The sequence below is a fragment of the Chinchilla lanigera genome, unplaced genomic scaffold (genome assembly GCF_000276665.1).
Source record: "Chinchilla lanigera isolate Chin_1 unplaced genomic scaffold, ChiLan1.0 scaffold00038, whole genome shotgun sequence".
NCBI classification, from domain to species: domain Eukaryota; kingdom Metazoa; phylum Chordata; class Mammalia; order Rodentia; family Chinchillidae; genus Chinchilla; species Chinchilla lanigera.
Window position 1 is genome coordinate 7,722,911 of NW_004955439.1, and position 25,318 is coordinate 7,748,228.

The window sequence follows — 25,318 nt, forward strand, 5'->3', positions numbered from 1 at the left end:
CAGAAATTTTTACCTTGAAAGAAGCCAGAGACTTAGAATAGTGGTGAGAAGGGGTGACTCTGAACTCAGAGGGCTTGGGTTGTGAATCTTTGACACACTTTACTCGCTGTGTGACTTGGGCACATTAGCTAGCCTTTATGTGCCTGATTCTCTTCACTTGTTCAAAGCAGAGAGGAACAGTACCTCATAAAGCTGGTGCACGGATTTAGTGAGTTCATATGAAGATGGCTCTTAGAATAATTTCTGGTACATAATTAGGTGCTTAGTAAATGGTAGTTGTGATGGTGGTGACGATAATGGATGATACTGTCATGAGTGAGTGCACTGGTTTCTCTTGGAGACTTTTGTCCATTTGGCTCTAATCCCCTAAATTTCTGACCTCGAAGAGTGGAGTGAACCTTGCACTGACTTCTGTGCATTTCCCACAACTTCTTTCTTTAGGGATCCTTATGGGTTGTCTTGTTCTCCCAGAAGCCAATATAAAGACAAAACTCAGACTCTTTACTGATTTCTACTGAAAGCAACACTGTGGGTCTTACTTCTGTCACTTGGTTTTCCTCATTCACAATCTCCATCTCTTCTTGCCTCACCCAGGCCATTGTGCCCACATTCATACACCTCTGGATCTCAGATTTTAGGATAAAGGCGATCCTCCATCTATCTCTCTGTCTCTGTCTCTGTCTCTCTCTTGCCAAAGCTATTTACCTAAGGGAAAGTCTTGAAGCAACTATAAGGATGATAAAATGTCTTGTAGCTTGATGCAAAAGCATATGAACAATTTTCATCTTTACTATGTCACTAAACAATGTTGAAGGAATCTTGTTGATCTAATCAATCTGATATATTATTGACATAGTTTTTAGTCTAAGTATGTGTAGTGGGAACAAACAATTCATATTTAGTTCTCATTCACATGTGTCTAAATTTATACCCTCATGATTATTTTGAGTTCTTCTCAGAATTCTTAAGTACAGAATACTTGTCTAATTATTTTGACATCTTCCTGCTGGGCAGTGAATATTGTGAAGTTTTCTATGAATGCATTTTGAGCGCAAGGTTCTATTTTTCATATTTTGCTTTCTTGTTGTGTCTATGAAAGTTATGTTCTAAGACTTAATTTTGATTTATGTTACTCAGTGATTCAGGGTGTCAGTGGACTTTTTCCAGAACAGAATGTCTTATTCCTGAATTAGAGAAAGAACTTGCTCCAAAGATCTTTTAACTTATTTAAAAATAATCTATGTTAAAATCTTGTGTGCTGGCCGTGAAGGGGTAGATGACTACATATGTTTTCTTTCTGAAGGCAAGTAAATGTTTTTGCACAAAATATAACAATGTGAACAGGATCGGGACAACCGAGTTACAGAGTGAGAACAGCCAGTTGGAGGCATACTTAGATTATGGAGTTTGCTCTCTGAAAAAAGGATCTGCAAGCTTTTCAAATTACCTGGAAGACAGGTTAGCTTTTAAGCTACCATTTTTTAGTTAACAAAATTTGTGCTTTCTTATATTTTGGTGGAAAAATATAGATATAGCTTTCCAAAGAATGGAATCCAGTCCTAAAAATGATAAAGTGTTATTTGAAAATCTCAAAATCTTTTGAGGTTATTTCCACAAATGAACAGGACATTTTCCCAGAAAGTTCTCTGCATTTATTGTTTGTAGACAGTGAAGAAAAAGGGGAGAAAAGGGACAAGCTTCTCAGGGAGCAAAAGGTTTCTTATTGCCAGACATTTTCATTTTTCCTTAGCTCATTATCTTCAGTACTGATATCAATCCTTTTTAAATAAAATCACCTTCTGACTAAAGTGTGAAAAAGGGAACTAATTACTTGGGGTATATGCTGGTTTGCAGAGATGTGAACTTGAAGGAATCTAGTAAACACACAGATTTATTTCCATTCGATGCTTGGAAGGCCTTGCTTGAACATCCTGTGTTGCACGTGGGAGCACCAATGTCATTTTGCTGCTTGTTTCTTTGTAGATAGTACTTTGTAATCCTGTAACCTTTTAGAATTCTTTGTATATCTTTGAACTCCTGAAATTTCACAGGACATATTCAAGTATATATCTCTTAAAGATATGTCTGGGTGAGCATTTTGTGCATAAGGAGGGCCTCCACCACCAACATTTTCCTTGTCTTTTGGGCTCTGCTTCCCACTGTTTTGGTTTTGTCCTCTATCATTTCTATCCACCAGATAACTGAGATGATCACAGCTAACTCCAGGTTTGTGTTGCATTCATGGATAAAATCCCAGGAGAAAAAAAAAGAACATGTGTTTTTCTCCCAATTCAGGCAGAATTTCCTGATTATTTTGACTCAGTTCCTGTCCTCTTTTCTGAACTGGTCATGATGACAAAGACGACAAGTACTTTTACCCTTCTACTTAATTTCTCTCACTGCCACTCTAGCCCCAGACATTATCATATCTTGTTCAGAAATTAGTCTCCTGACTGGTTTCTTGGTTTGCATCTTTTCTCCTCTTCAGTCAGTTCTCAGGGGGGAATCAGAGCTGCTAATGTGTTTGTCAGATCAGAACTGTGCACAGCTTGCCTTTCTGTTTCACTTCAAGAAAAGCTGACAGCCTTCAGTAGTCACTGAAAAGACCACCTGGGAGCCATGAGCCTTGGAATCTGGCTTCCCATAATCCCGCAGTACCCTTCCATGCTTCGCTTGACCTCAGCCACACTGGCCTCCTACTAGGCTGCACACTTGCAGCCTTGCCCTTGTTTGCTAGGTCAGGAGGATCCACCACTGGACACTCAGGGTGTTTTTTCATCACTCTGAAATATTTACCACTATGCCCTCTGTTCAGGGAGACTATTCCTGTCCTATTTAAAATGGCAACCTTCTGCAATACTCTTCATTGCTTTATTTCTTTCCAATTCTCTCCATCTTAGACACCATTTATTTTACCTATCTTCTTAATTGTCTGTCCTCATGAGATTTACCCCCATGAGGGCCGGAGCTTTCATTAGCTGCATTCAGTATTACTGTCAGGCCTGAAAACTCTGGCTGACACACCCTGAGCTGCACCTATTTGATGAAGGAGTGAATGATTGACTGGCCCACCTTGGCCCTGTGCTTGTCCCGGGCTAGGCAAGCAGGGCTGATGATGGATAGTTCTACAACCCGGAAGAGGCAGTTTTTGAAAGGAGCCAGTCAGATAGGAATGAACAAATGTTCAAATAAAAAACCTTTCTAGTAACCATTGAGCTGTGGACATTTGGGTTGGAGAGATGTGGGATTAATAGATGAAAGAAAGTTGCACCTCACGAACACAGCTAATTTACCTATTTTGCCTTAATTTTGAATTTGACTGTGCATAACTGTTCTTATGTAATATCTTTAACTTTTAGATAAACTATGCGTGGAAAAATCATATAGGGTAAATAATTTTCTGATTGCTTGAATAATTTTTTAGTAGCATCAACTAGAACTTTTACTTTCACTGAGTAATACACTGAAAACATAAGTTAGACCTAGATTTATCTTCCTGCAAAAGATTTATCTTCTTGTTTCCTATTATCTATCTTTTATTTTCATCTTCAATTTATTCATATTTTGGGTTTCTTATATTATAGAAACTTTATGACATTTAAGCTTCTGTGTCTGGTTTATTTCATTTAACATTATGGTCTCAAAGTGCCTCCATTTTTCTACAGATGACTCAAGTTTATCCTTCTTCATAGCAAAGTCATACTCCATTGTGCATAAATAACATTCTTCATCTATTCATTTGTTGGTGGACATAGAGGCTGCTCCCAAGTTTTAGCAATGTTGAGTTTGGTTGCTATAGATATGAGTATGCATGCATCACTGTAATGCAATGGCTTTAACTCTTTAGGGAAGATACCTAGTTGAGGAATGACTGGGTCAAACAGAATTTGAGGAATCTCCATGGTGATTTCCACAGCGGTTGTACTAGTTTACATTACCAGCAACAAGTAAAAGTGGTCCTTTGGTCCTTTTTCCGACAACCTTGGCAGCATTTGTTATTATTTGGTTTCTTGAAGATAGCCGTTCTTTCTGGAGTAAGATAGAATCTCAGTGTTGTTTTAACTAGTATTTTTCTAATGGCTAGATGTTGAATATTTTTTCATGTGTTCCTTAGCCCTTTGTACTTCTTCTATCCATTCTTTTTAATTGCCTATTTTGGATTGGTCCTTTTATTTTGGGGGTCTAATTTTATTGAATTCTTTATAGATTCTAGTAGTAGAATCTATATAATCAATTATAGATATATAATTGTATATATCTATAGATATATAGATAGTAGTAGAATCTATAATTCAATTATAGATTGAGTTCTTTATAGATTCTATTAGTCCTCTGAGGAGTAGTGGGCAATTCTTTTGTCACATTCTGTAGGTTGCCTTTGCCTTCTGTTGATTGTTTTCTTTGCTGTGCAGAAATGCATCTATTTCATTATCTATCTATCTATCTATCTATCTATCATCTAGCTATCTATCATCTATCATCTATATAATCTATCTCTATGCTAGGGCTAAAACCCAGGGCTTCATCCACACCAAGCAAGCACTCTGACTGAGCTATACCTGTAGCCTTTCATTTACTTCTTAATACAAATACTTTTTATAACGTGAGATTTTGTTTTCAGACATATAGACTTTTAAAAGCTAAACTCTCATTGTTAATTTCTGTAATTATTGCTTTATAGTCACAGAACATAATCTCTGTTAAGTGAAGTATGAAATTTATCAAAACTTCCTTTGTAATACAGTACATCAATTTTTTACATTGTGTTATGGTTTTGGAAATGAATGTGTTATTCTGCCTTTCAAGTGTGGAGTTCTATGCAACAGTAATCTGAATTTACTAATTTGTGACAGTTGTATCTTGCACGTCTGTAGTTTTTGCTTGCTTAAGCTATTGATTTCTGAGAGGAGTGCTATGATTGCCTAGTTTTCATAGCTCTCTCCAATGCTATAAGCCATTATTGATTAATATATTTTAAGGCAATGTAATATATAATCAATGAAAGCTATATTTTCTAACTTTAAAACAATCTGTAACATTCTTTGTATGTATGTATGTATCTATCACCTATCAATCATCCATCTACCTATTTCCATGGATTCAGTATTTTCTGTTTTCAAATATTAAAATCGTCAGCACAGCTTTCTTTTGGTATATGTTTGCCTAAGTGTTTATTTTCATCTTTTTCAGTTTTCATTCTTCATATCTTTTGGTTTTCTGTTTCCTCTTTTAGGTAACATCTCAACTTCTCTTTAAAATTATTTTTTTTTGTGAAATATGACTTATATCACAGGGGCTCACAAAACAAATCTGAACAGCTTATGATTTATCACAAAGCATAAACTCTTGCTATTACTACTACTCAAGAAGTAATACTGCTGGGACATCACAGTGCCCTCTTGTGACCCTTCCAATAAATAATTGCTGACACTCCCCAAAGGTAACCATTTTCCTGCCATTTGTGGCCATTACATCACCCTTGCACTCCTTTGTAATTTTGTGACCCAAGTACACTTCCTTAAATACTATGAACTTTTATACAGATGAAACCATACAATGTATATTCTTTCAAATCTGGTATCTTTCATGGTTTTGTTACTGTGGATACTAGTAGTTTTTTATTTTCTTTTTCCTAAATACTCCATTATATGACTATAGCATGATTTTTTTCTTTACCCTCCTATTGCTTAGTATTGGGGTTGTTTTTAATGTTTTGGCTGTTGTTAATAAAGCTGCTGGTAATATTCTCATCTATGTTCTCAGTGTACATATGGATACATATCTGCGTGATGCATTTACACCTAATAGTACTGTGATGCTTATGCATCACAGACCATGCAAGTGATCACCTTTAACAGACATTGACAGTTTTCTGAAAAGGTTGTGCAATGCAGGATCTGAGAGTTTTCAATGGCTCTACAGCCTTTCCCACATCTGTGTCTTTAAAATTTCGCTGTTTAGAGGTTTAATGGTTTGCCACTACAATTTGTCTTTCATTTATCAGCTTGTTAATGAAGTTAAGTGCTTTATCCTATGTATATTGACCAATTAATTATCTTCTTAGAGAAATGTTTTTTAAGTCCCCCAATTTTCTCTTGATTTTTCTGCCAGTTTTTGATTTGGAGGAAAGTTCATGTTCTGGAAGTAGAGATTTGAGCAAGTTATGTGTGTTGCATATGCCTTCTCTCATTCATTTGCTTTCACAGTCCCTACTGTTGTGTCTTGGTGAGTGGAAATTCTTAGTTTTGATGTGCTCCAGTTTATCAAGCTTTACCTTTATGGTGAGAGCCAGCAAGGAAATGGTGATATTTTACATAAGCTATACTAAGATGATTTGGTTTAATCTAGCTTATTTGAGACCATATGTAAATTAGTCACAAGTAGATTGCACATTTAATGTGCAAAGAAAAACAAGGAAGCTTCTGGAAGAAAAGGTAGTATTATGACCATTTTATTTTATGACAGTATAATTAACAAAGAAATATATCTCCATAATATTTAAAGATATTGTGCTCCAATTTATGAATATGATACATCCTTTCATTTACTTCAGATTTTCTTTTGTTTCTTTCCACACTGGTTTATAGATTTCTTCATAAAAGTCTTAAACATCCTTATTTTTGGATTCATTTGAATGTATTTGAAATTTCATGATGCTAGTATATGTATTTTTTCTAAGAAATTTTATTTTCAAGCTATTGCTCATATGAAGATATGTGATTTATTTTTAACATAATGGCCATGTATCTAATAACCTTACTAGCTCCACATGTTATTTTATTTTATTTTTTTTTTGTACTGGGAGTTGGACTCAGGACCTTGTGATTGCCAGGCAGGCAGTTGTGCCACTGAGCTATATCCCTGGCTCCAGCCCTTTTCTTTTTTCTTTTTCTTTTTTTTCCACATGTTGCTTTTAATAATTCATATATAAATTCATGCTACACATAAGGTAATATCATGTGAAAATACTGACAGTCTTAATTTATTCTCTTTTAATAATTACAACTTCTCCTTTTTAAACTTAATTTTTGGTAAATGTTTGGAATATATTTGTTTTGGAGACTTCTATCTCCCTAAGATTTAACATGTCTTAATCACTTTCAATTCACTTTCCTTCCCTACTCTCTCCTTTCCTTTCTTCCCTTGATTACTTTAACCTATTCCAAAAAGTCTACCTTTATTTTACTCTTTAATTTATGTATAACTGGGTTTCTCATATGACAAAAACATCTGATGTTTAACTTTCTGTGTCTGAATTATTTCACTTGACATTATGGTTTCAATATCCATCCATTTTCCTACAAATGACTTGAATTCATCCTTCTTTATGACTGAATAAAATACCATTGTGTATGTATACTACATTTTCTTTATCCATTTCTAAGATACCATTCGTTGGCATCTAAGTTGTTTCCAGAGCTTAGCTATTGTGAACTGTGTTGCTATAAAAATGGATATGCATGTATCACTATAGTATGTGTTTTTTAAACAGTATTTCTAATATTCTTTACTGATAATGAACATCTTTGGCATATTCTTGATATGGTAAGAAAAGGCTTCAATATTTGATCAAACCATGTGAAGGAAGATGTAAGAACTTCCTTACTTATTGAAAATAGCAAAATAAGAACTTTGTTTTATCCATGTCAGGAATTTGCAAAGGGCTTGAGGAGGGTTTTGTGTTCATCTTTGGTACACATGGCATTATCCAGGAGGCTCTAACCAGAAGCTCTACTTCCAAGATCACTTATTCACCCACACATCTGGAGCCTTGGCACCTCCGGCATTCTTCTCCACACCCATTCCATCACGTAGGCCCATGCCCAGGGCTTGGCTCTTTATAAGATGGCAGTGTCGGAGTATTCAAACTCTGTTGTGTTGACCTGTTTCTCTTCCAGATCTCAAATCCTGTGAGCTTGAGCCCATGAAGTCAAATAAATTATAATTGCATGTATATATTTAAGTGAAAAACAATTTCTAAGCTCCACTTTTGGCATAACCAGATTTTAACACAATGGGGTAAAGAAAAAAGAGATGATTCCTTACATTCTGTGATGACAAACGCTCAGTTTTGAAGTTAGAGAGAGTTATCTAGGGCAGGGGGTGAGAATGTGTTCTTAAGCTTGGGCAGGGAGAACGCAGCGTGTAGGTGAAGAGCGCATGAGAAAGTGAGCGGGCCCCGAAGGGAGTGGGCGGACCACAGGAAGCTGGGCGGACCACAGGAGGCTGGTTGGAAAAATGTCTCCGACTTTACCTCATTAAACAACCCAAATAGAAATGGAAAATCGCACGCACAAGTTCTATACAGAAATGGAAACAGAAAAGTAAGCATGCACGTGTTCAGGAAAAGGTGAGCTGAAATGGTCGGACAATTCCAATCTGCTCTACTTCGTGCACCACTTCTTGGAACTTTATTCAGTGAGACAATTTATTTAAAAATAAAAGAGCAATGCTTTCTCGAGAGAACCACAAACTGCTCTTTGTAAAATTTAGATTTTCTAGGAGGCATTGGTGGTTCAATGTAAAATTTAGATTTTCTAGGTTTGTGGTGCTAGTAGCTTAAAAATGCTCTATTGAAATCAAATAAGTGTTCAATTAACAGAAAACGATGCTTTAGTCTTCAGTGTCAAGCTGAATGTACTTACCTGGGCTTCCACTAGGTGTCTCTTTGCGTACATGTTACAATTCCAGAGAAAACTAAGCTGTTTGTGCAGGCATTAGCTACACGGGTTGCCTTAAAAAATATCTCGGTTTTGGAGGTAGTTAAGAATGCCTTTAACAGAACAGTTCTGCTTAAAGGGTAAAATAGTGTATCTTTGCTACTCCTTTCACCTTTATTTTAGAAACTTAGGAGACACAATTATCAGCAAGTGCAAACTTTAGATCTCTGTGCTTGTGTTGTTAACAGGAGAATAGGATGGGAGCCATAGATCCAGCAGTCTGCCTGTTTAGGATTCCAACTAGCAAACCCGCATTATTTATAAATAAAACCTCAACAAGAATTTGTACATATTCCCAAACAAGCTGTGTTTTGCTGGCCAGGGACTTTTTCTAGCTCTATACCCTGCTGATTAGACTTCATACCACCCAGGGGCAGCTGATTTGTGATTCCACATGTGACCGTTCAGGCAGTCACGTTACAACTTTGAATCATATTTGGCATTCTCTGAATTATCTACATTTGTCGAATAGCCTACCTACCGTAACCTGTCCTAAAGTTGAGACAAGGTCAGCCAGATATTTATTAAGTGGCTGCTGTATATCTAGCCTATAGTATCTATAAGAATTATTGGATTCATTCACTGTTTAAAGGTGTAATAGGATTTGCTGTTTGTAAAACAATTAAGCATGCTGCTAAGGAGACACAGAAACAGCAAAGCTTATAAGAGCATTGCTGGTTCCCTAAGCTTCCCAAAGTCTGAAGACCTGAATTCAAATTCTGGCTTTATAGTTTGTTAGCTACATAAACTAGTCTACCTGTTCAGCATGGCAGTTTCTTTATCTGCAAAGGAAGAGTTCATATAACTTCACAGAGATGTTGTGAATACTGAAAACAGCTTGCAATAACGTTGCTCAATATCATTCTTTTTTAAAAGATATCATTCTAAGAGCCTCCAAAAAGAGTCACTTTATTTTTGATAAAGACAATCTTTCCCATGATTATGATACAGCTGTGTGGTGGATTAATTAATGATCAACTTGTAACACCCAGCCGAACTGAGTCAGTGTGGTTCCGGGGAGAAAGGTTCACCTGAGGATTGTTGCCAACAGCATAAAAAAAGAGAAATGGAGGGGAAGGTGGTGTGCTACTGATCGTCCTGGAGAAGCTTGTCACACTAGTTTTCCTGGTATGAACTCTGCTGTCCTCATCATTGGAGGGGCTCTGGTCCTCACTGTCACTGAGGATGGCTACGGTTCTTTTCCGGGGAGCTCTGGTCCTTATCTTGGGCATCACTTTCTGGCTCCAGCACAGATCCCTCAGCTGCTGGCACAGATCCTTCATCCTGCAGACTTTCTAGCTTCAACCACTGACCTTTGGGCTTTCCTAGTGCACATCCTTGACACAGACTTGCATGAGACATTGTTGTGGGCTCAAGGCCTGCAGTTGGACCCGTAGGGGGCATTGCTATGGAATTCAGGCCTTTGGCTGGATTCATGCAGGACATTTCTATGAGATCTAAACCCTCAGCTGTATTCTTTGGGTTTTAGTGTGGAGACAGATCTCCCTCACTCTTTTGCACTTGACTCTTTGGGTGAATATTATAAAATAATAAATAATTGTGTGTTCTGTATTGAATCTTTTCTTTTGTTGATCCTGACTACAACACGCTGTTCAGTTGCTTATGGTCTCTACCTTTCTGTCTTACTCGGCTTTGGGCACTACCTTTGCAAAATCATAAAGCAAATTACAGTGATATTTTCTAATGAAAGGGCTAGCCAAACAAAGACTACAACTCCAAGCAGTGTGTGCAAACTGCTGGAAGCATATATCTATATCTATCCAATAGTATATGTTTTTCTTGTTTTGGCTTCCTTCCAGTCAGCAGTGGTCCCACTGAATAGACCTCTGCTGCATGAGTTATCTGTTCATTTTGGTGAAAAGGATGTTGAGTCACACTTTGGCAAGGCTCAATTAAAGTGGTTGGCTGCCTCAGAGCAGTATACACACTGTCCAGATTTCACCAGCAAGAAAAACACTATTTTCCATGGGGAGAAAATATGATTATTATTCATGTGGAGAAATTGAGGGATGCAAGTTGCAGAAGGTAAAGGCCATCATTTGCATGCTTGTCCAGCACATTTTAGAGCACTGGGTATGGTCTTGCCGATACATGTTTTAGGAAGTGTGCTTAGGATTCGGGGGTGATTACTTCAGGGCTGTGTGGTAGAGACCTGGTGGAAACCATGGTGAGATCATGGGGCAGACATTAGTAGGCTGAATAATTGATACCTTACAGAGAGGCTGCCAGTGTCTCCTGTGCCTGGTGCCCCTTGCCTTACAGGATGTAGTGCTTGGGGTGAGGCTAATCATTTGAGGGCATTCTTCGGGTTTCCATCACAAATCCCTTATTATTAGACCTAATCAAACAGTTAGTTTGGATATTAAAATGTCTGGCTTCTAGAGGTTCCTTGGATCTGGAGCTGGGTTAAGAGGAGGTAGGTATGACTACAAGTTTTATCTGCATTGGTAGACAAGGGCTGCCACTAGGGTGTATTTGTGCATGGGGTGTGTGTATTTGGAGGAAAATACAAATATGCTTATATATAAATAATGTGAGTCAGTGAAAGTGAGGAGGTTAGGCTTATTCTGCAGGACTAGCTAGAACCACTGCTTTTCAGACTGGTGCAACAGAATTTAAGACAACCACGAGGTGAATAAACCCTGTGGAAATGAGGCCCAGTGCTACTTGGGGCATCTGATCACTCCCAGGTGCTGGTGAAGTGAGCAAACCTGCCCATGTCAGATCCTTGGAGAAGCATCTGTTACACTTAAGCCTCTGACAGGTCACCGCTTGTCCCAGCCTAAGGGAATTCTACGAGTGTGGACTGTAATCTTAAAATGGTGAGTTCAGGAAGCCTGCAGAAGGGCAAAGGACCCAGGTAGCTGAGCAACTCAGGGGCATTGCTTTCCTCCCAGAGGGATGTGGCTAATAACCATTTGCATCTGGTAGTTTCTTCCAGAGGACAAAACAGGTAGATTTTATGAGATTTCATGCAGTTTAGAACCTGGCTGTTACTACGGTAAAATGGTCTGCTGGGAGCAAAGGTTGACAGAGACTGAAAGAAGAGGATTTTGTCCCCTTTAGGGTTTGTGGGTTTTGTGTATCTGAACCTGGGTTGTCAGGACTGACAGCCTCGGTAGGAAGGCATGGAGAAGGGAGGACGAAGCATACCAGTCTCCTTGGATGATGTTTTCCAGGGTTTTAATGGTGTTGAGAATAAAGTAATTTAAAGCATCACAGTTTCTCTGATAAAAAAAGCTGTGGTTCTTAAAGCCATCTGTCACTTTGTCGGCAAAGTGGAGAGAACAGAAAAGATGTACCACAAAATGAGGGGGGAAATAAGAAAAAAGAGAAAGAATTTTCTAAAGCAAGTGGGAAAATGGATTGGGATCAGAATGATAGGTGAAGCTAATGTTAAAAAAGAAAAAAAAAGTGAAATAATCTGGATAAAATCATTTTCCCCTTCATAAATTCTCTGGAGAAATTCACAAGCTCTAAATACTCCAGTCTGTACATCAGGGCACACATGCTAATGTGGAGGTCAGCTTGCATTTTGCTTTTCTCTCTCCTGTTTTGACAGGAGAGACCTCTTGCTAATTGGCAAGACTAATGGATTATTTCATTCCTTTGCCTTCACACATGAGCCATCATTTTCCCCTCTGCTGTCCATGACCCTGCTATGTGGTGCTATCACTTACCAGCAGACACTTGCTTACACACAGCTCTTCTTGACAGTTAAGGCACTCTTGCTCCCAGATGTCTCACGTGCTTTTATATGATTGAGACTCCTGCCTCAAGAATTACCAGTGATTTTGTTTCCTGCAGCCTTGATTTATGGATTAATAACATAAAAATTTTGGCCCATGTTTATACACTTTGGCCCATGTTTATCCAGCAAATTCATTTGTTGCTCTGATGATGCCAAATGCTGGCATTATAATTTTAGGGGATAAGCAAGTTATGAATTAATCTGGCGTTTTAAAAATTTAGTTTGGGGTTGCATTGTTTTAAGGATCTGGGCAAAAAAAGAAAATGAACCCTACCTATATTTTATTTCAACTGGAGAATCATTTATAAATCACTTTAATTATTTAAAAAAATCCTTAAAACATTAGACATGGTGCATAGTGTATGGCATTATTCAAATGTTAGGGATTTATTAGAGAATAACCAAAATAGTTACTTTTGGATGAATTGAACCTATAAGTCCCTTTAATGAAAAATTTTAATTCTTAAAAATTACTAATTATGCTAGCTTTCTTTATCAATAGAGCATTTGTTTCTAAGTTATAATACTGATTTACTTTCTGGGTTGAAAATAATGTAGGACAATAGTCCTTATTTTTTTATTTTAATTTTTTTTTTGGTTCCAGGAATTGAACTCATTATCTTGCGCTTGCCAGGCAGGCGCTGTGCCACTGAGCTACATCCTCGGCCCAATAATCCTTATTTCTGACTTACTTTACCAAACAACTTCTAAAATTACTAGAATACCCTGGCTTCAGAAACACGTATTTTATGTCTAGCCCAAAATAAAATGGTTCACTGGGTATCTCCTTTGTGAAATTAGTTTTGTTATTCACTTGATAATTATGTTTCCTAATTTTTAGTTGCAGATATTAACAGGAGTGCATTATAACTCATTTGATAAACTTAAAAAGTATGAATGATTTCATTAGGTTGAAAGATGTTTCATGTTTTTGTGTATTAGGGAACTGTTCTTTAAAGAAGATAGCAAGCATAAAAACTATTTCCTTAAGCTTTGTGTTAAGGCACCCAAAGTGTCTCTGGGAGAAACAGTCTGGCAGTTGAATCAGCCTTGAAGCGTGAAAGCTATTTTATTTGATGAAACCTGTTATATATTGTATTTGCTCAAACCCTTAGCTGTGTACTAATTCTATTAGGAAGAACAGTTTTGTACTGTGAAGCTGTTTCTGGATAATCGCTCCCATTTTAAGCAATTGCTCCCACTTACTGTGCATAGATTGTGCTCTGAGCATTTTCCATGCTATTTCATTTCATTTTCACAAGGCTTCTATATGTTGATCATTATTACAGTATTTCTGTGTAACATATGAGACATCTGCTATTCAGAGAAATGAAGCAATTATGATAAGTTTTCACATTTAGCAAGTGGTAGAATTGGGATTTAAATGCAAATCTGTTGTAAATCCGCATGCTTTAGTGCAGGAGTTTGGAAACAGTGTTTTATCTTGTGCTCATAAAATAACTCAGAAACTCCATGTACTCCTTATACTTTAAATGGTCACCGAAGGGTTTCATCAAACATGTAGCTGACAAAGATGTGATTGCAGTTTCTTGCATATTACAAATCTTGATGCTCACCTATGCAATACAAATACCGCAGAGACTTTATAATTCCATCACTTTAAAAAAGTAATCTTTTTAAAGATAAAGAATGAAAACATATTAACAAACACACAGACATAAAGAAAACAACATACAAACAGTAAAAGTAAAACAGAATTTCAGGTATTTATCAAATAATCTTTAGGATTTGTAATTCGTATCATTCTCTTTTATTCCTGGAACTCAAAATTTTATTCAAATGTTCTTTGGATTTTTATTCTTCTTTTTTTTTTTTTTTTTTTTTGGTTTTTCTCTGGTACCAGGAACTGAACTCACGACCTTGTGCTTGCCAGGCAGGCGCTTTGCCACTGAGCTAAATCCCCAGCCCTGGATTTTTATTCTATTATGTAATATTTCCATGATTCAAAATCCTGTATTGATAATTTTACCATATATCTATGTGAAAAAATATGCATTTATGTTGAAATTATTTCTTATAATTATTTAAACAAGATAATTTCAGTTGAAGTGAGTTATAATTATTATTGGTGTATAATTGAACAAAACCCATGAAGCTGTGACCCATTTGCCCAACAATGTTAATTTAAGAGATAAATATTTATATATTAAATATGCTGACATAAAAGATACTTTTTCCATAATTATGGGTAACATAAATGAGTAAATATTATTTATTGGTAGAATGAGTGAGTTCAAAACCAATTTTCATCCTACCGTTCATGTTTCATATGCAAGGGCTTAAAAATATTTTTCACATAAGAAAACATGTTGGGATGAAGAATGTTTTGAACTCCTCCACTATATGTGAATTATTACATGGTGGTTTATCACAACTATTACTGTATTTTCATTGACCAACAGATGGTTTAAATAGATTTTGATTTAATTTTATTGAAAGCAAAAATTAGAAATCTTTTGATTTACAGAAATGTTTTACTAGTTAAGTATGGTGGTGCACACCTCTAACTCCAGTTCTTGGGACCTGAGGCGGGAAGATGGCAAATTTGAGGCCAGCCTGGACTGCACACCAAGTTCAAGGCCAGCCTGTACTACGTAGAAGTATTGTCACAAATAATAGCATTTTATTACAGTGTCATTAGGTTCTTATTCATGTTTAATTTCTGGCAATACAAAAATTCTTTATCAAGATGTACCAAATAACCAGTACTGCTTGTTTTAACTAGTAGGTCACCCAGAAAGGGTGAGGAATACCCCCAAAAAGTTGCTTTCAAACCACTATTGCTAGCATCATTATTTTTTCATAAGCTGCTTTTATTGTGCGCTTTGTATATATTTTCATCAATGCCTTGGAAAGACATATTTAGCCCATTAACAGATGGTTACTATCTGCCCTGTAACTGAGTTAGCTGAGCCAGCTCTTGTGTCTAAACAATGAGCAGTACTTACCTGAGTTTTCAGGACCACCATTTTACTCCCCAGCTTTTCCTGATTATGGCTATGTGCTTCGTATAGAAAAGGAAAAACAAGAACTGAGTTTAGATTATTTCTGTTCTTCCATCCTAAATTATCTTTGAATCATTTTGGTGACATTTGAGATTTCATATGTGTCAAGTACTTCAAGAAATAAAACACTAAAGCTCCAAGATCAGTGACAAGGCATTCAGAGCCTCCACATGGGTACATCCATTCTAGCTGCTCTCCCTTATCACCTCTCCCCTTGCCAGTGACTGACTATTATTTCTAACCATTTATCCTTTGGCTGATGGTAGTTTGGAAGTGGTATGGTTTCATTTCCATATCTTACAGATTTAGAAAGATTTTTTTTAGAAAGAAATTTGTAATGGGATATTCATGACAGTAATATTCCACAAAACAAAAATTTGGAATGTATAAGTTTTCTTTATAGAAATTTATGGATAATTTAGAGATTGTTATGGTCTATTTAGTTCATTTACTCAACAACTATGTATTGAGTCACCCTATGTACAAAGACTGGAACTATAGCAGTAAATATGTGAACAAGACAAGACACAGATGTGGTTTATCGTGGTTAGGAATCAAAGAGTAAAAAAAAGAAAATTGAAAATTAGTCATTCCCTAAAATGGTGAGAACATCTGTGTGTAAGAATAAGGTGCTATTAAAACATGTAAAAAAGAATTGATCTCTTACCAATATTGGGGAAGGTTTTATTGGCTATGTGACATTTGGTCAGATGGTTAAAAAATGAGATACTATAGCCATCTTGATTAGGGACTGTTGAACAAAAGTATATCCAAGTGTGCTGAGATTAAAATAAATATTTTAAAGTTTTTTTTAAGGGTCCGTAAGTCAGGGAGATGGGCAGAGATACTGAAAACACTCAAGAAAGGGCTGGAGAGGAGACACAAGCAGATGATTCCAAGGCTGTCTTGTAGATTTTCATGATTTTGACTTTTATCTCAAGACCGGTGAGCACTGCATAGATTCAGGGAATGAGGTGAAAAATCTAATGTTCACTGAAACAAACCTCCTTCTGGGCCAGAGGGAAAACTGTAGCATGATGCAGAATTCTTCTGCAGGGGTCCAGGAGAGCGAGAGTTAATGCCTTTGGGTGGGGGACGGTTCAGGCAGGGTGGACACCCTACAGAGATGGCTAGGTTGAAAGCAGGCACAGTTTGCACAGAACAAGATTCCTTAGCATCCTAGGAAGCTTAATAGCAATGGCTACAGCAGTGTATGTTCAAAAAATGCCAATGCTAAGAGGATGAAGTAGAAGGGAACTTCTATTCTTGTCCTCTGTTCTTTCTGCCAATTCTGGGCACTTTTCTTTCTAGAAATATTACAGCACGATGAGATGCAGAATTCTACTGAAATAAAATCCACTGAAAGTGTACTGCATTAGCTTAAAAATCTTCAAGCAAATTTCATCTACCCTATACATGTCACCAGTCTATGCAGTAGGGGCACAAAGAAGACCAGGCCATTTGGTCTTCTTTGTGGAAGAAGGAATTTGGCCATTGCCTTTAACATCTCACTGCCCAGTAACGCCCACAGAATTGTGGTGCAATGCTGTTCTCAGTGGTGTAGGGACCAGCAGTGCTCTCCAGATTCTTACTGTTCTGCCCAATGAACTGGACAGAACACCTGGTGAATGTGAAAGATTAACATTTATTTTATGGCAAAAATAAGAATAAAGAAAGGTGACAAAGCACAAGAAAAGAGCTCAAAGAGGAAAGTGTTCTTGGACAGAGAATGAAGATATGTCCTGCAAGGTGGATGGATCACTGCAAGAACAAGCGGGTGTGGGTACAAAGTCAGTTGCTGCCATCTTCTTTGATAGTCGATTGAGTTGATCCTGCTTGATCTCGTGCAAGAAGACTGGTATCAGATACTGAGTTCAGCCTCCACTCCTGTCAGAAGATTGATATCTGGTGCCAGCTTTGACTGTGTTCTTGTGTGAGAAGATTGGTACCGGATGCAGGGTTGGGCTTGATCGTGTGTCATGCTCAGAAGCTGCTGCTCTGTGCCCATGGTTAATAAGTCTCTTCACCTGGCAGGTTGTGCCCGATTGCTCCAGCCACGTTGCTATGTCCTAGTCTCCTGCCTCAATACTAGGGTTGTTTGGATTTGTTCATGAACAACACCACCCTCTAGAAAGTATGGAAGAGCCAGGATCATCCTTGTGGTGGTTCTGAGAGCAGGTTCTGAAGTCTGGGCTGGAGTTCAGCATATCCATTTACTAACTTCCTCATCTAAATGGCCAAAATTTGCTCATATAACAAAAGGAATTAATAATTGTACAGTACTTATAAGGAGCCTCTGACAGTATGTGGCATGATACATAAAAATTGTCAGTAGTTTTAGCACAGAGCAACTGCTAATAAACCTAATAAACTAGCTATTTTTATTATATTGTTACAGGCAAAAGGACAATCAGCCATCTGGAACAAGTAAGAAAAGGATTTACAGGATGCTTTATATATTATTTAAAAGATACATAGTCTTCCTTCAGTAAATTCTAACTTAAAGAATTAACATGTGTTTTAACAATAAAATAGATTTCTGAGAATTTATGAACACTATAATGGTCTTTTATTTAATCCTTGTCCAACCCCCAAATGAAATACCATTATCCAACCAGAACTATAGCTCAGCGGTACAGTGCCTGCCTGGCAAGAACAAGGTCCTGAATTTGATTCCCAGTACCAAAAAACCCCCAAAACAAAAAGAACAACAGCAAAAAACAGACCCCCCCATGCACTTGAAGAAATACCATTATCCTCATTTTAGAAATAGTTGCCATAAGCCTCCAAAATATCAGTTGTTTGCCCAAGATTTCATACAATAATAGGACTAACAAACTGGAAATTTAAGTCTGACCTAATTGAATCCAGAGAATTTACCATTAACTTCTACAGTATATTTCCTTCTTTACCTAAAGGTGCTGCTGAATTTACCTTTTGATTATAATGTATTCCCTCAACCAATGTGTACTAAAAATACACTGTTATCGAGTCAATGAAATTTCTACAGCATTCTATCTGCACATTTTTATTTTACCAACCAAAGTTTATTGTAAAAAAACAAATTTATAAGGGAATAAAATCATTTCTGTTGTTCCAGTTAACATGGATAATTATTATAGGCATTTTCTGGAAATATTTTGAGACATCTTTCTCCCAGTGCTTTGATATATGGGTGTGGGTGTGGGTCAAGCTGTATTTTTATGACAAGATAAGTGGGCTCAGTCCGTAGATATTTTAAATTAGCAGTATATTTCAAAACTCTTCATGTTTGGTGTAGTCACTCTTAGCACAGTTCATGGCACATAATAAAGGCTCATGAATTCTGGTAGTGATTGTCATTGTGACTGTAATTCTAACAGCTTGCCTTTGCTGAAGCTGTAATAAATTGATGCCCCACGATATGTGGGAATATTCTTTTCGATACACTTTCACATCTTCCTTGTCCTTTTTCCCTTAAATTTTTACTTTTTTGCCAACTGTGAAGATTAAAACTGGAGTTATGTTGTTTTATGTGGCACTTATCTAACTATAATAGTTAAGCATTAATTTTTTTTTCAAATTCTTCCTTTACTTGTTCTTTTACTTTGCTGTTCTTTTCTTATTGGGGTATAAGAACTCTATGCTGTGAGTGTTATATGTTAAGTGCGTATTACAGATATTTCACCAGCTTGGGACTTGATTTTTTAAGTTTATGTATTAGGTTTTTTTCTTTAAATAAGTAAGTTGAAAATTAAGTAATTAAATTTAACAGTCTTTCTGTTTTCTTCTTTTGTATTTCACAAATGTCTTACACCTATTCATGCAATATAATATGTGTTTAAGTTGACAGAGATTGAACTTGTGAATTTAAGTGCATGCTAGGTAAGCTCTACCATTGAGCCACATCCTCACATAATATGGCATTTTTCACATTAAAAAATGGAAAGTATTTTTTTAAAATCTGGGGGCTTCTGAGAGAACATAATAAATCAAATGGGACATAATAAATCAAATAGGAAGAAGTTAAAAGGTTCTCTGCTTCTGGGAGAGTTTCAGTGGCTTGTAGATCTTTAACAAGTTTGTTGCTTGTCAAAATCTGAAAATATGAGGGTTTTCTCCTTTTGTTTTATTGAAAGTATAGTGTCTTGTTTCACAGGTAATCCACTACAAAGTGCAACACATCAAAAACTCTCATGTTGGTAGTACAGTTGAGACTTCTGAGGCAGGGTGTTAGTTATGTTTTTGAAACTGGATAATAGCAGTGGTTACATACTTTCAGGTCTTCTACAATGTTTATTATGAAGAGAAAAATATTCTCACTTCTCAAAAAACCATGCACTATTAAGTGTATAAACCCCATGTGTGTCTTGTTTGTGGACTTGAAATGATACTGACAAATGTTCAAATGAAACTATATTATTTAGTAACTCAACTTTAGACAAACAGGTCGCTTATTAAGTTCCACAATAAGAAGCCATTTAATGAATTACCTGTATTACAAAATTCACCAATTACAGTAAAAATGCCTTCTCCCTCTACTTAAAGAGACACATGATTTTATGAACATTTTAAACCCACACTTACCTGAAAATATCTTTTTCTTCCAGCTTTTGTTTCTACCAGTCTAATATCATAAATGGCTACCGATGGCAGTGCTCTTGTAAGTATCCTTTGGAACACCTTGGACTTTAGCTACTGTCAGATGGATGAATAAATGAAATGGTAGACAAGTTGATTTTGTTTGGGTCTCTATTTATTGTCCTCCATTTCATTATCCACAATAGAATCAAATGACCCTACTGTTATGTTCCAAGGTCATATAGTCACTAACCATTTAAAAATCCTGATTATTTAAGATCGATAAGTATAGTCTTGCACTGAACAAAAATTATCTCTATGTTGCAAAGAAATGCCAACTATGGCATTAGTACAACTTCTCAGGCAACCACTGTTGGAAAAATTGTGTTTAATGATACTGAGATTGTGGATTTAAAAAGCTAATTTTATGGTCATAGGTTTGTCTAAGATAGGTATGTGAATTGAGTAAGTGTATTATCTGTATTAGATGAGAAAATTTATGCAAGGAAAATTGAACTGATTTATTTTATTTTTTTCTTATTAATTTTATTGGTACAACTTAGATATACAGAGCAATCACATTCAACATAGGGAATTTGTATCTGTACATGATGTATCTTGGTTCCTCTTTTTCCTCCAGTCCCCTTCTCTCCCTTCATCCTCTTCCTTTCCTTGTTTACAAAAGCTTTGCTTCCATTTTATCCTTCTTTTCTCATTTTTTCTTTTTCCTTTCTTCTTTTCTCCTCCATTTCTTTTCCCTTTCTTCTTTTCTCCTTTCCCTCTCTTTTGTCCTTTCCCTGTTCCCTAGTTTATTTTAGCAACATAGAATTTCTAATTGAGAGGGATGTGGTGTGGTGTGGGTATATGTAATGTGCACTTTTGTGAAAATCTAATGACCTCATGATGGAGGCATAGGACAGAGTTTGGGAGTAAAGCCAAAAGCTCAAAGCAGAACCAGCAGTGGTGCATCAGAAGAAGAGTACAGACTTCCTGCCAAATTGGGAGGGTGGACAATGGTTTCCTGGTACAAATTAGACAGTGCCTGTCAGGGCATGTTTCAGTAATAGTGATGGAGGAATGGAGTTAACTGGACAGCTCCTGGAAGGAACACCTTACTAAAAAGCAGGGCAGCTGATAAATTCCCTTCTTGGCTTGCTGACAGTGTCATATCCTGGAAATAGAGAAGGCAGACAATGCACTTTACATTTGGTGATAATTTAGAATAAGGAAGAAAAACTTGTTAGTGATGAAAAATAGTGGAAATTTCAGAAGTCAAGAATGCAAAAAATTAATAGTGAAAACAAAGTACAGTCAGTCATATATTGGTAGAAATTTGTCATCTAAATTGTGGAGAAAAGAAAAGTGTGTTCTTTTAAGCATTAATGTTTGGGTATATTTTGATAATAGAGTGTGAGTCATTACAATGATGATGAATAAGAGGAGGAACTAAGAGAACAAATGAAGTTGAAGTAAGACACTTGCTAAGAGTTTTTGTAAAAGCAAATTTGCAGGGTAATAAAAGAAGGTCTTATGGTCAATGGTAAAGCAAATGTACCTCATAGATCTGGAAAAATGGTCAGGAAGGTTGATGTTCACAGTGATTAAAGTTCATGCAAAGTTTTTAAAAGAAGAAATGTGCTTATAAGCAAATGTATATGCATTGCATGTGTACAGGACACAGAAATGAAAAAAGCATTAGGACTGTCAGATCCTTCAGAAAAGTAGTGCAGTGTTTAACTCTCACATTGCTTTGCCTTTTCCTCTGAAAGAATCTGATCTTCTAATGGGAAGAAGTTCATTTTATGTGTTTAAGAAGAAATGGAAATTAAGGCAATAAGAGAGCATGTAAGCACTTTAATGAATTCATTCATCTATTGAAATGCTCATTTAATTTCCACTCTGATTCTATCTTGTATCAAGAAAGGAACTGGAGACTTAATTGAATTTAGATAAGGTAAAATCTCCACATCTTAAAAAAGCTCTAACCTAGGTTTTAGAATAAAGATCACAGACCTTATCACCAAGGAACTAGCATGACCCATATCATCCCCAATCTAGAGCCATTACCGCTGCAACATGTAATCTGCTTCCATCGGTCCTGCGCACAAATAAATTCTGTTCGTTAGTGGAAACTGGCTATTTATGGATTGTTCTCATTTCACGAGCCATCCACCCTCTAGACTCAATCAGCCCAGCTCCCCTTGTGTGTCTGTTTACCTGTTATTTCTCTCTCATAGCTATCAGCGTCTGGGTGGGACTGCTTCATATCTCTCTTAAGAATTTCTTCCAGCTGATTTTCAGTTATCCTACTTTATCTTTCAATTCAGAAAATTAGTTCAATTTTCTGCTGTCATTTGCTCCCTTAATAAAATGTGGGACAGGAGACTTGTTTTTGTGCTAGATTGTTTCAGGGTACTTAATGTGTGCGACCCAGCCCCATCTCAAAGGACAGTTCCTTTATACTGAACTAACATCTACTGAGCTATATGTGCTCAACACTCTGCTTGGGAGTGGAGGCCAGAGATTAGCACCACACCATCTCATGACAATTTAAAGGCACTTTTCATGCCCCCAGCCTGATAGTCACTGAGGTTGGTGTGGTAAGTGGTACTCAGAATTTTAAACTAAATTCTAAGTATCAGAAATTTTATTGTATGTACTATTGGCATTTTTTTTGGTTGTTGTTAAAATGAGTTCTTTGCTACCTGGCAGTATTCTTTTCTTCCTTTTAAAGGAAACAGTAAAATTTTCAAAATTAGAGCTGAATATAGAGCCAAAAGTTCACCAAATTCTGCTTCTATATCTTACATATTTCTCCCTCCTTACAGCCATACGTGTCTCTTTGCTATTCTCACTGGACTTCTGCCTCTGCACTTGTTCCCCTCCAATCCACTCATAATGCAGCTCCAAGGTTGAATTTCCTCACGTGTAAGTGTGACTTACCTACTTATGCTGTCTCAGTGCCTGTCCCTTGATCTTCGTAGAAACTTTGTAGTTTAAAGCATAATTTAAAGGGCCCGATTGTGCTTTGTTACTGGTACAGTGATTTCCCTCTCCACTCCACAGTTGGTGCATGCTGGATCAAATCTGTGTTGCGGTATCAGATCTTATTACGTCTGGATCTTTATCTTTCAAGGCTTTGATATAATCATCTCATAGGCTGCTTCTCTGACTCCTCATTTCTGTGCAGTTTGGCTCTTTCACATGTGTTTCTGTTGCACCCCATTTTAACACTCATCTGCAGACCTTATTATCCTTGTGTAGTTGTCTGTCTTCCATGTTTGATGGAAGTTGTGGTATGAGCTTATTTGCCATTGAATTTCTGGTCCTTTGCACTGAGTAACTGAACAATAAGTGACTGTTGAATAAACAAAAGCCATAGTTTATAGATTGTGGCCTGATGGAAAGAATTCATGGAAATACTTTTAGGATCTGGATCACGATTTCTTGGGAGATCTTCAACGTAATTATTAAATTTGGTGCAATCCCTAAGCATCTTCAAGAGTCCACTTATGTGATTCTTGATATTAATAAGGCATTCATTCCATGACCTAAATCAGTACTGCTTTACTTGCTTTAACAATTAATTTCTCATTAAAGTGAATGAATGAGTCAATTAATTGATGTAGAATATTAGGAGTCTTCAAGACTTGATTAGAAAGTACTCTGGCCTTAGATTTTTGTAACAATGCTTTATCCAAGAAAATAAAACAGCCTCCTTTTAAGGATAACAAGGATCCAAAGAAATGAGGCAGATATTCTCTTTCACTATTATTCATAGTTCTTTTATCTAAAGTACCTAAAAGCTCTTGCTTTGCAAGATGGCTCAAGTACAGAAGAAAAGTTAGAATTTTCTCATGCTAAAGCTTTATTATGGTGGTTTTTTTGCAGATTTTTTTTTGGAAAAAAATTCCTTTATTACATATAGCCAGAAGATGAAATGTCAAGTGAAAAAGTTGTTCCTGAAACCAAAGTCTATGTGTATAATTCATGGTTGCTATCCTCAGTTTTTATGCTGCTAAGGAAAAGTTTCAAGAATGTTAATGAGCATGTATGTCTGACACTGTGGCTGGGTTATTTGCTATTATTTGGGTTCTTCTGTGGGATGAGGGTGGTACTCATTACAGATGGCACTTCCTGTGTTGACTTCACACAAAAAGGCTTCCCTTTATTACTCACAGGATACTTCTTGCCTGGTATATATTCGATCAGCTCAGGACTCATTTCTGCCCCATAAAATCTGCCCCACACAAGACTGAAGTACAAGTCAGGCTTGGGAGACTGTTTAGCATCTCTGCTTTCCCAGGACTTCATACGGGAAGGCGTGAGAGCTGTCTGGTGACAGCTGTGGGTGGAAGGAATCATTAGCTGTCATTGGTTCCCATGCCACCTCTGCCTCAGCCATTCTCTACTTCTTGGATTCCAGATTCTTGGCATTGAGACAGTTGAGACAGAATGTTGGAGAAAGGTATTGCACTTTCCAAGGAAATAATATTTTAGGGAGAACTAGATATTTGTTCACCAAAGGTCCATTTTGTCTTCAAGGAAAGAAATACCAGGAATAAACTCTCCATGTGGGTTCAAGTTTAATGTTGGTCAATCCCATGGGTCTTCCTTATTTGTGGGAGAGAAATCTGCTGGAGCAAATTTTACATTGCCTGATCTTGCTGACATCATTAGCTAGTAGAGGAAATTTGTGGCTCTGGGTTATCAAGCTATAGATGGCTGTCCAGATACTGTCAAATCTCCTCTGTATGCCAGACACACAGGAAGGCATTTTACTTACTAAAGGGATCATAACGAGTAAAAATTGATGAAAGACATGATTTTTAAAATCTTCTTATGTGTCAGATATTCTTATGTGTCAGATATTGGTCTTGGTGTCAGGTTTTAAGGGCATGGTATACTTGTTCAAGAACATTAATTCTATACTGAAATCTTGGCTAGTGACTGGCTTACTTTAAACGGTTCAGTGATGTGTTGTGTGGATTGTAGCAGGTCTACCTGGTAGATGGGGAGACCAGGAATAAGATGCTTATTGTTTAGTAGAGAACTGATAAGAATCTGACTAGGGTAGCAGTTGTATAAATGAAGAGGGGAGAGGGCTTTGACAAACATCAGGAGGCACTCAGGATAAGGATGGTGGCTGAAAAAATATGTGGTATCAGAAAAGACCAACCTGTAATTACAGCCAGGTTCTGAATTGGATCATTGGGGTGGATAGGAGTGTACCACTTAGA

General features: G+C 36.8%; 1 protein-coding gene across 7 annotated transcripts in view; it reads left to right on the forward strand.

The window, feature by feature from the left end:
* The window catches only part of Ipcef1 (interaction protein for cytohesin exchange factors 1), a 170,236-nt gene that overhangs the window by 56,665 nt on the left and 88,253 nt on the right, over positions 1 to 25,318 (forward strand). For 6 of the 7 annotated variants that reach the window (XM_013517366.1, XM_013517367.1, XM_005390558.2 and 3 more), the window contains one exon: positions 20,108 to 20,160. In XM_013517366.1, the coding sequence (XP_013372820.1) occupies positions 20,108 to 20,160 (53 nt within the window). Of the gene's footprint in view, positions 1 to 20,107; positions 20,161 to 22,983; positions 23,007 to 25,318 lie in introns of those variants that run through there. The other variant, XM_005390561.2, reaches the window with a different exon arrangement.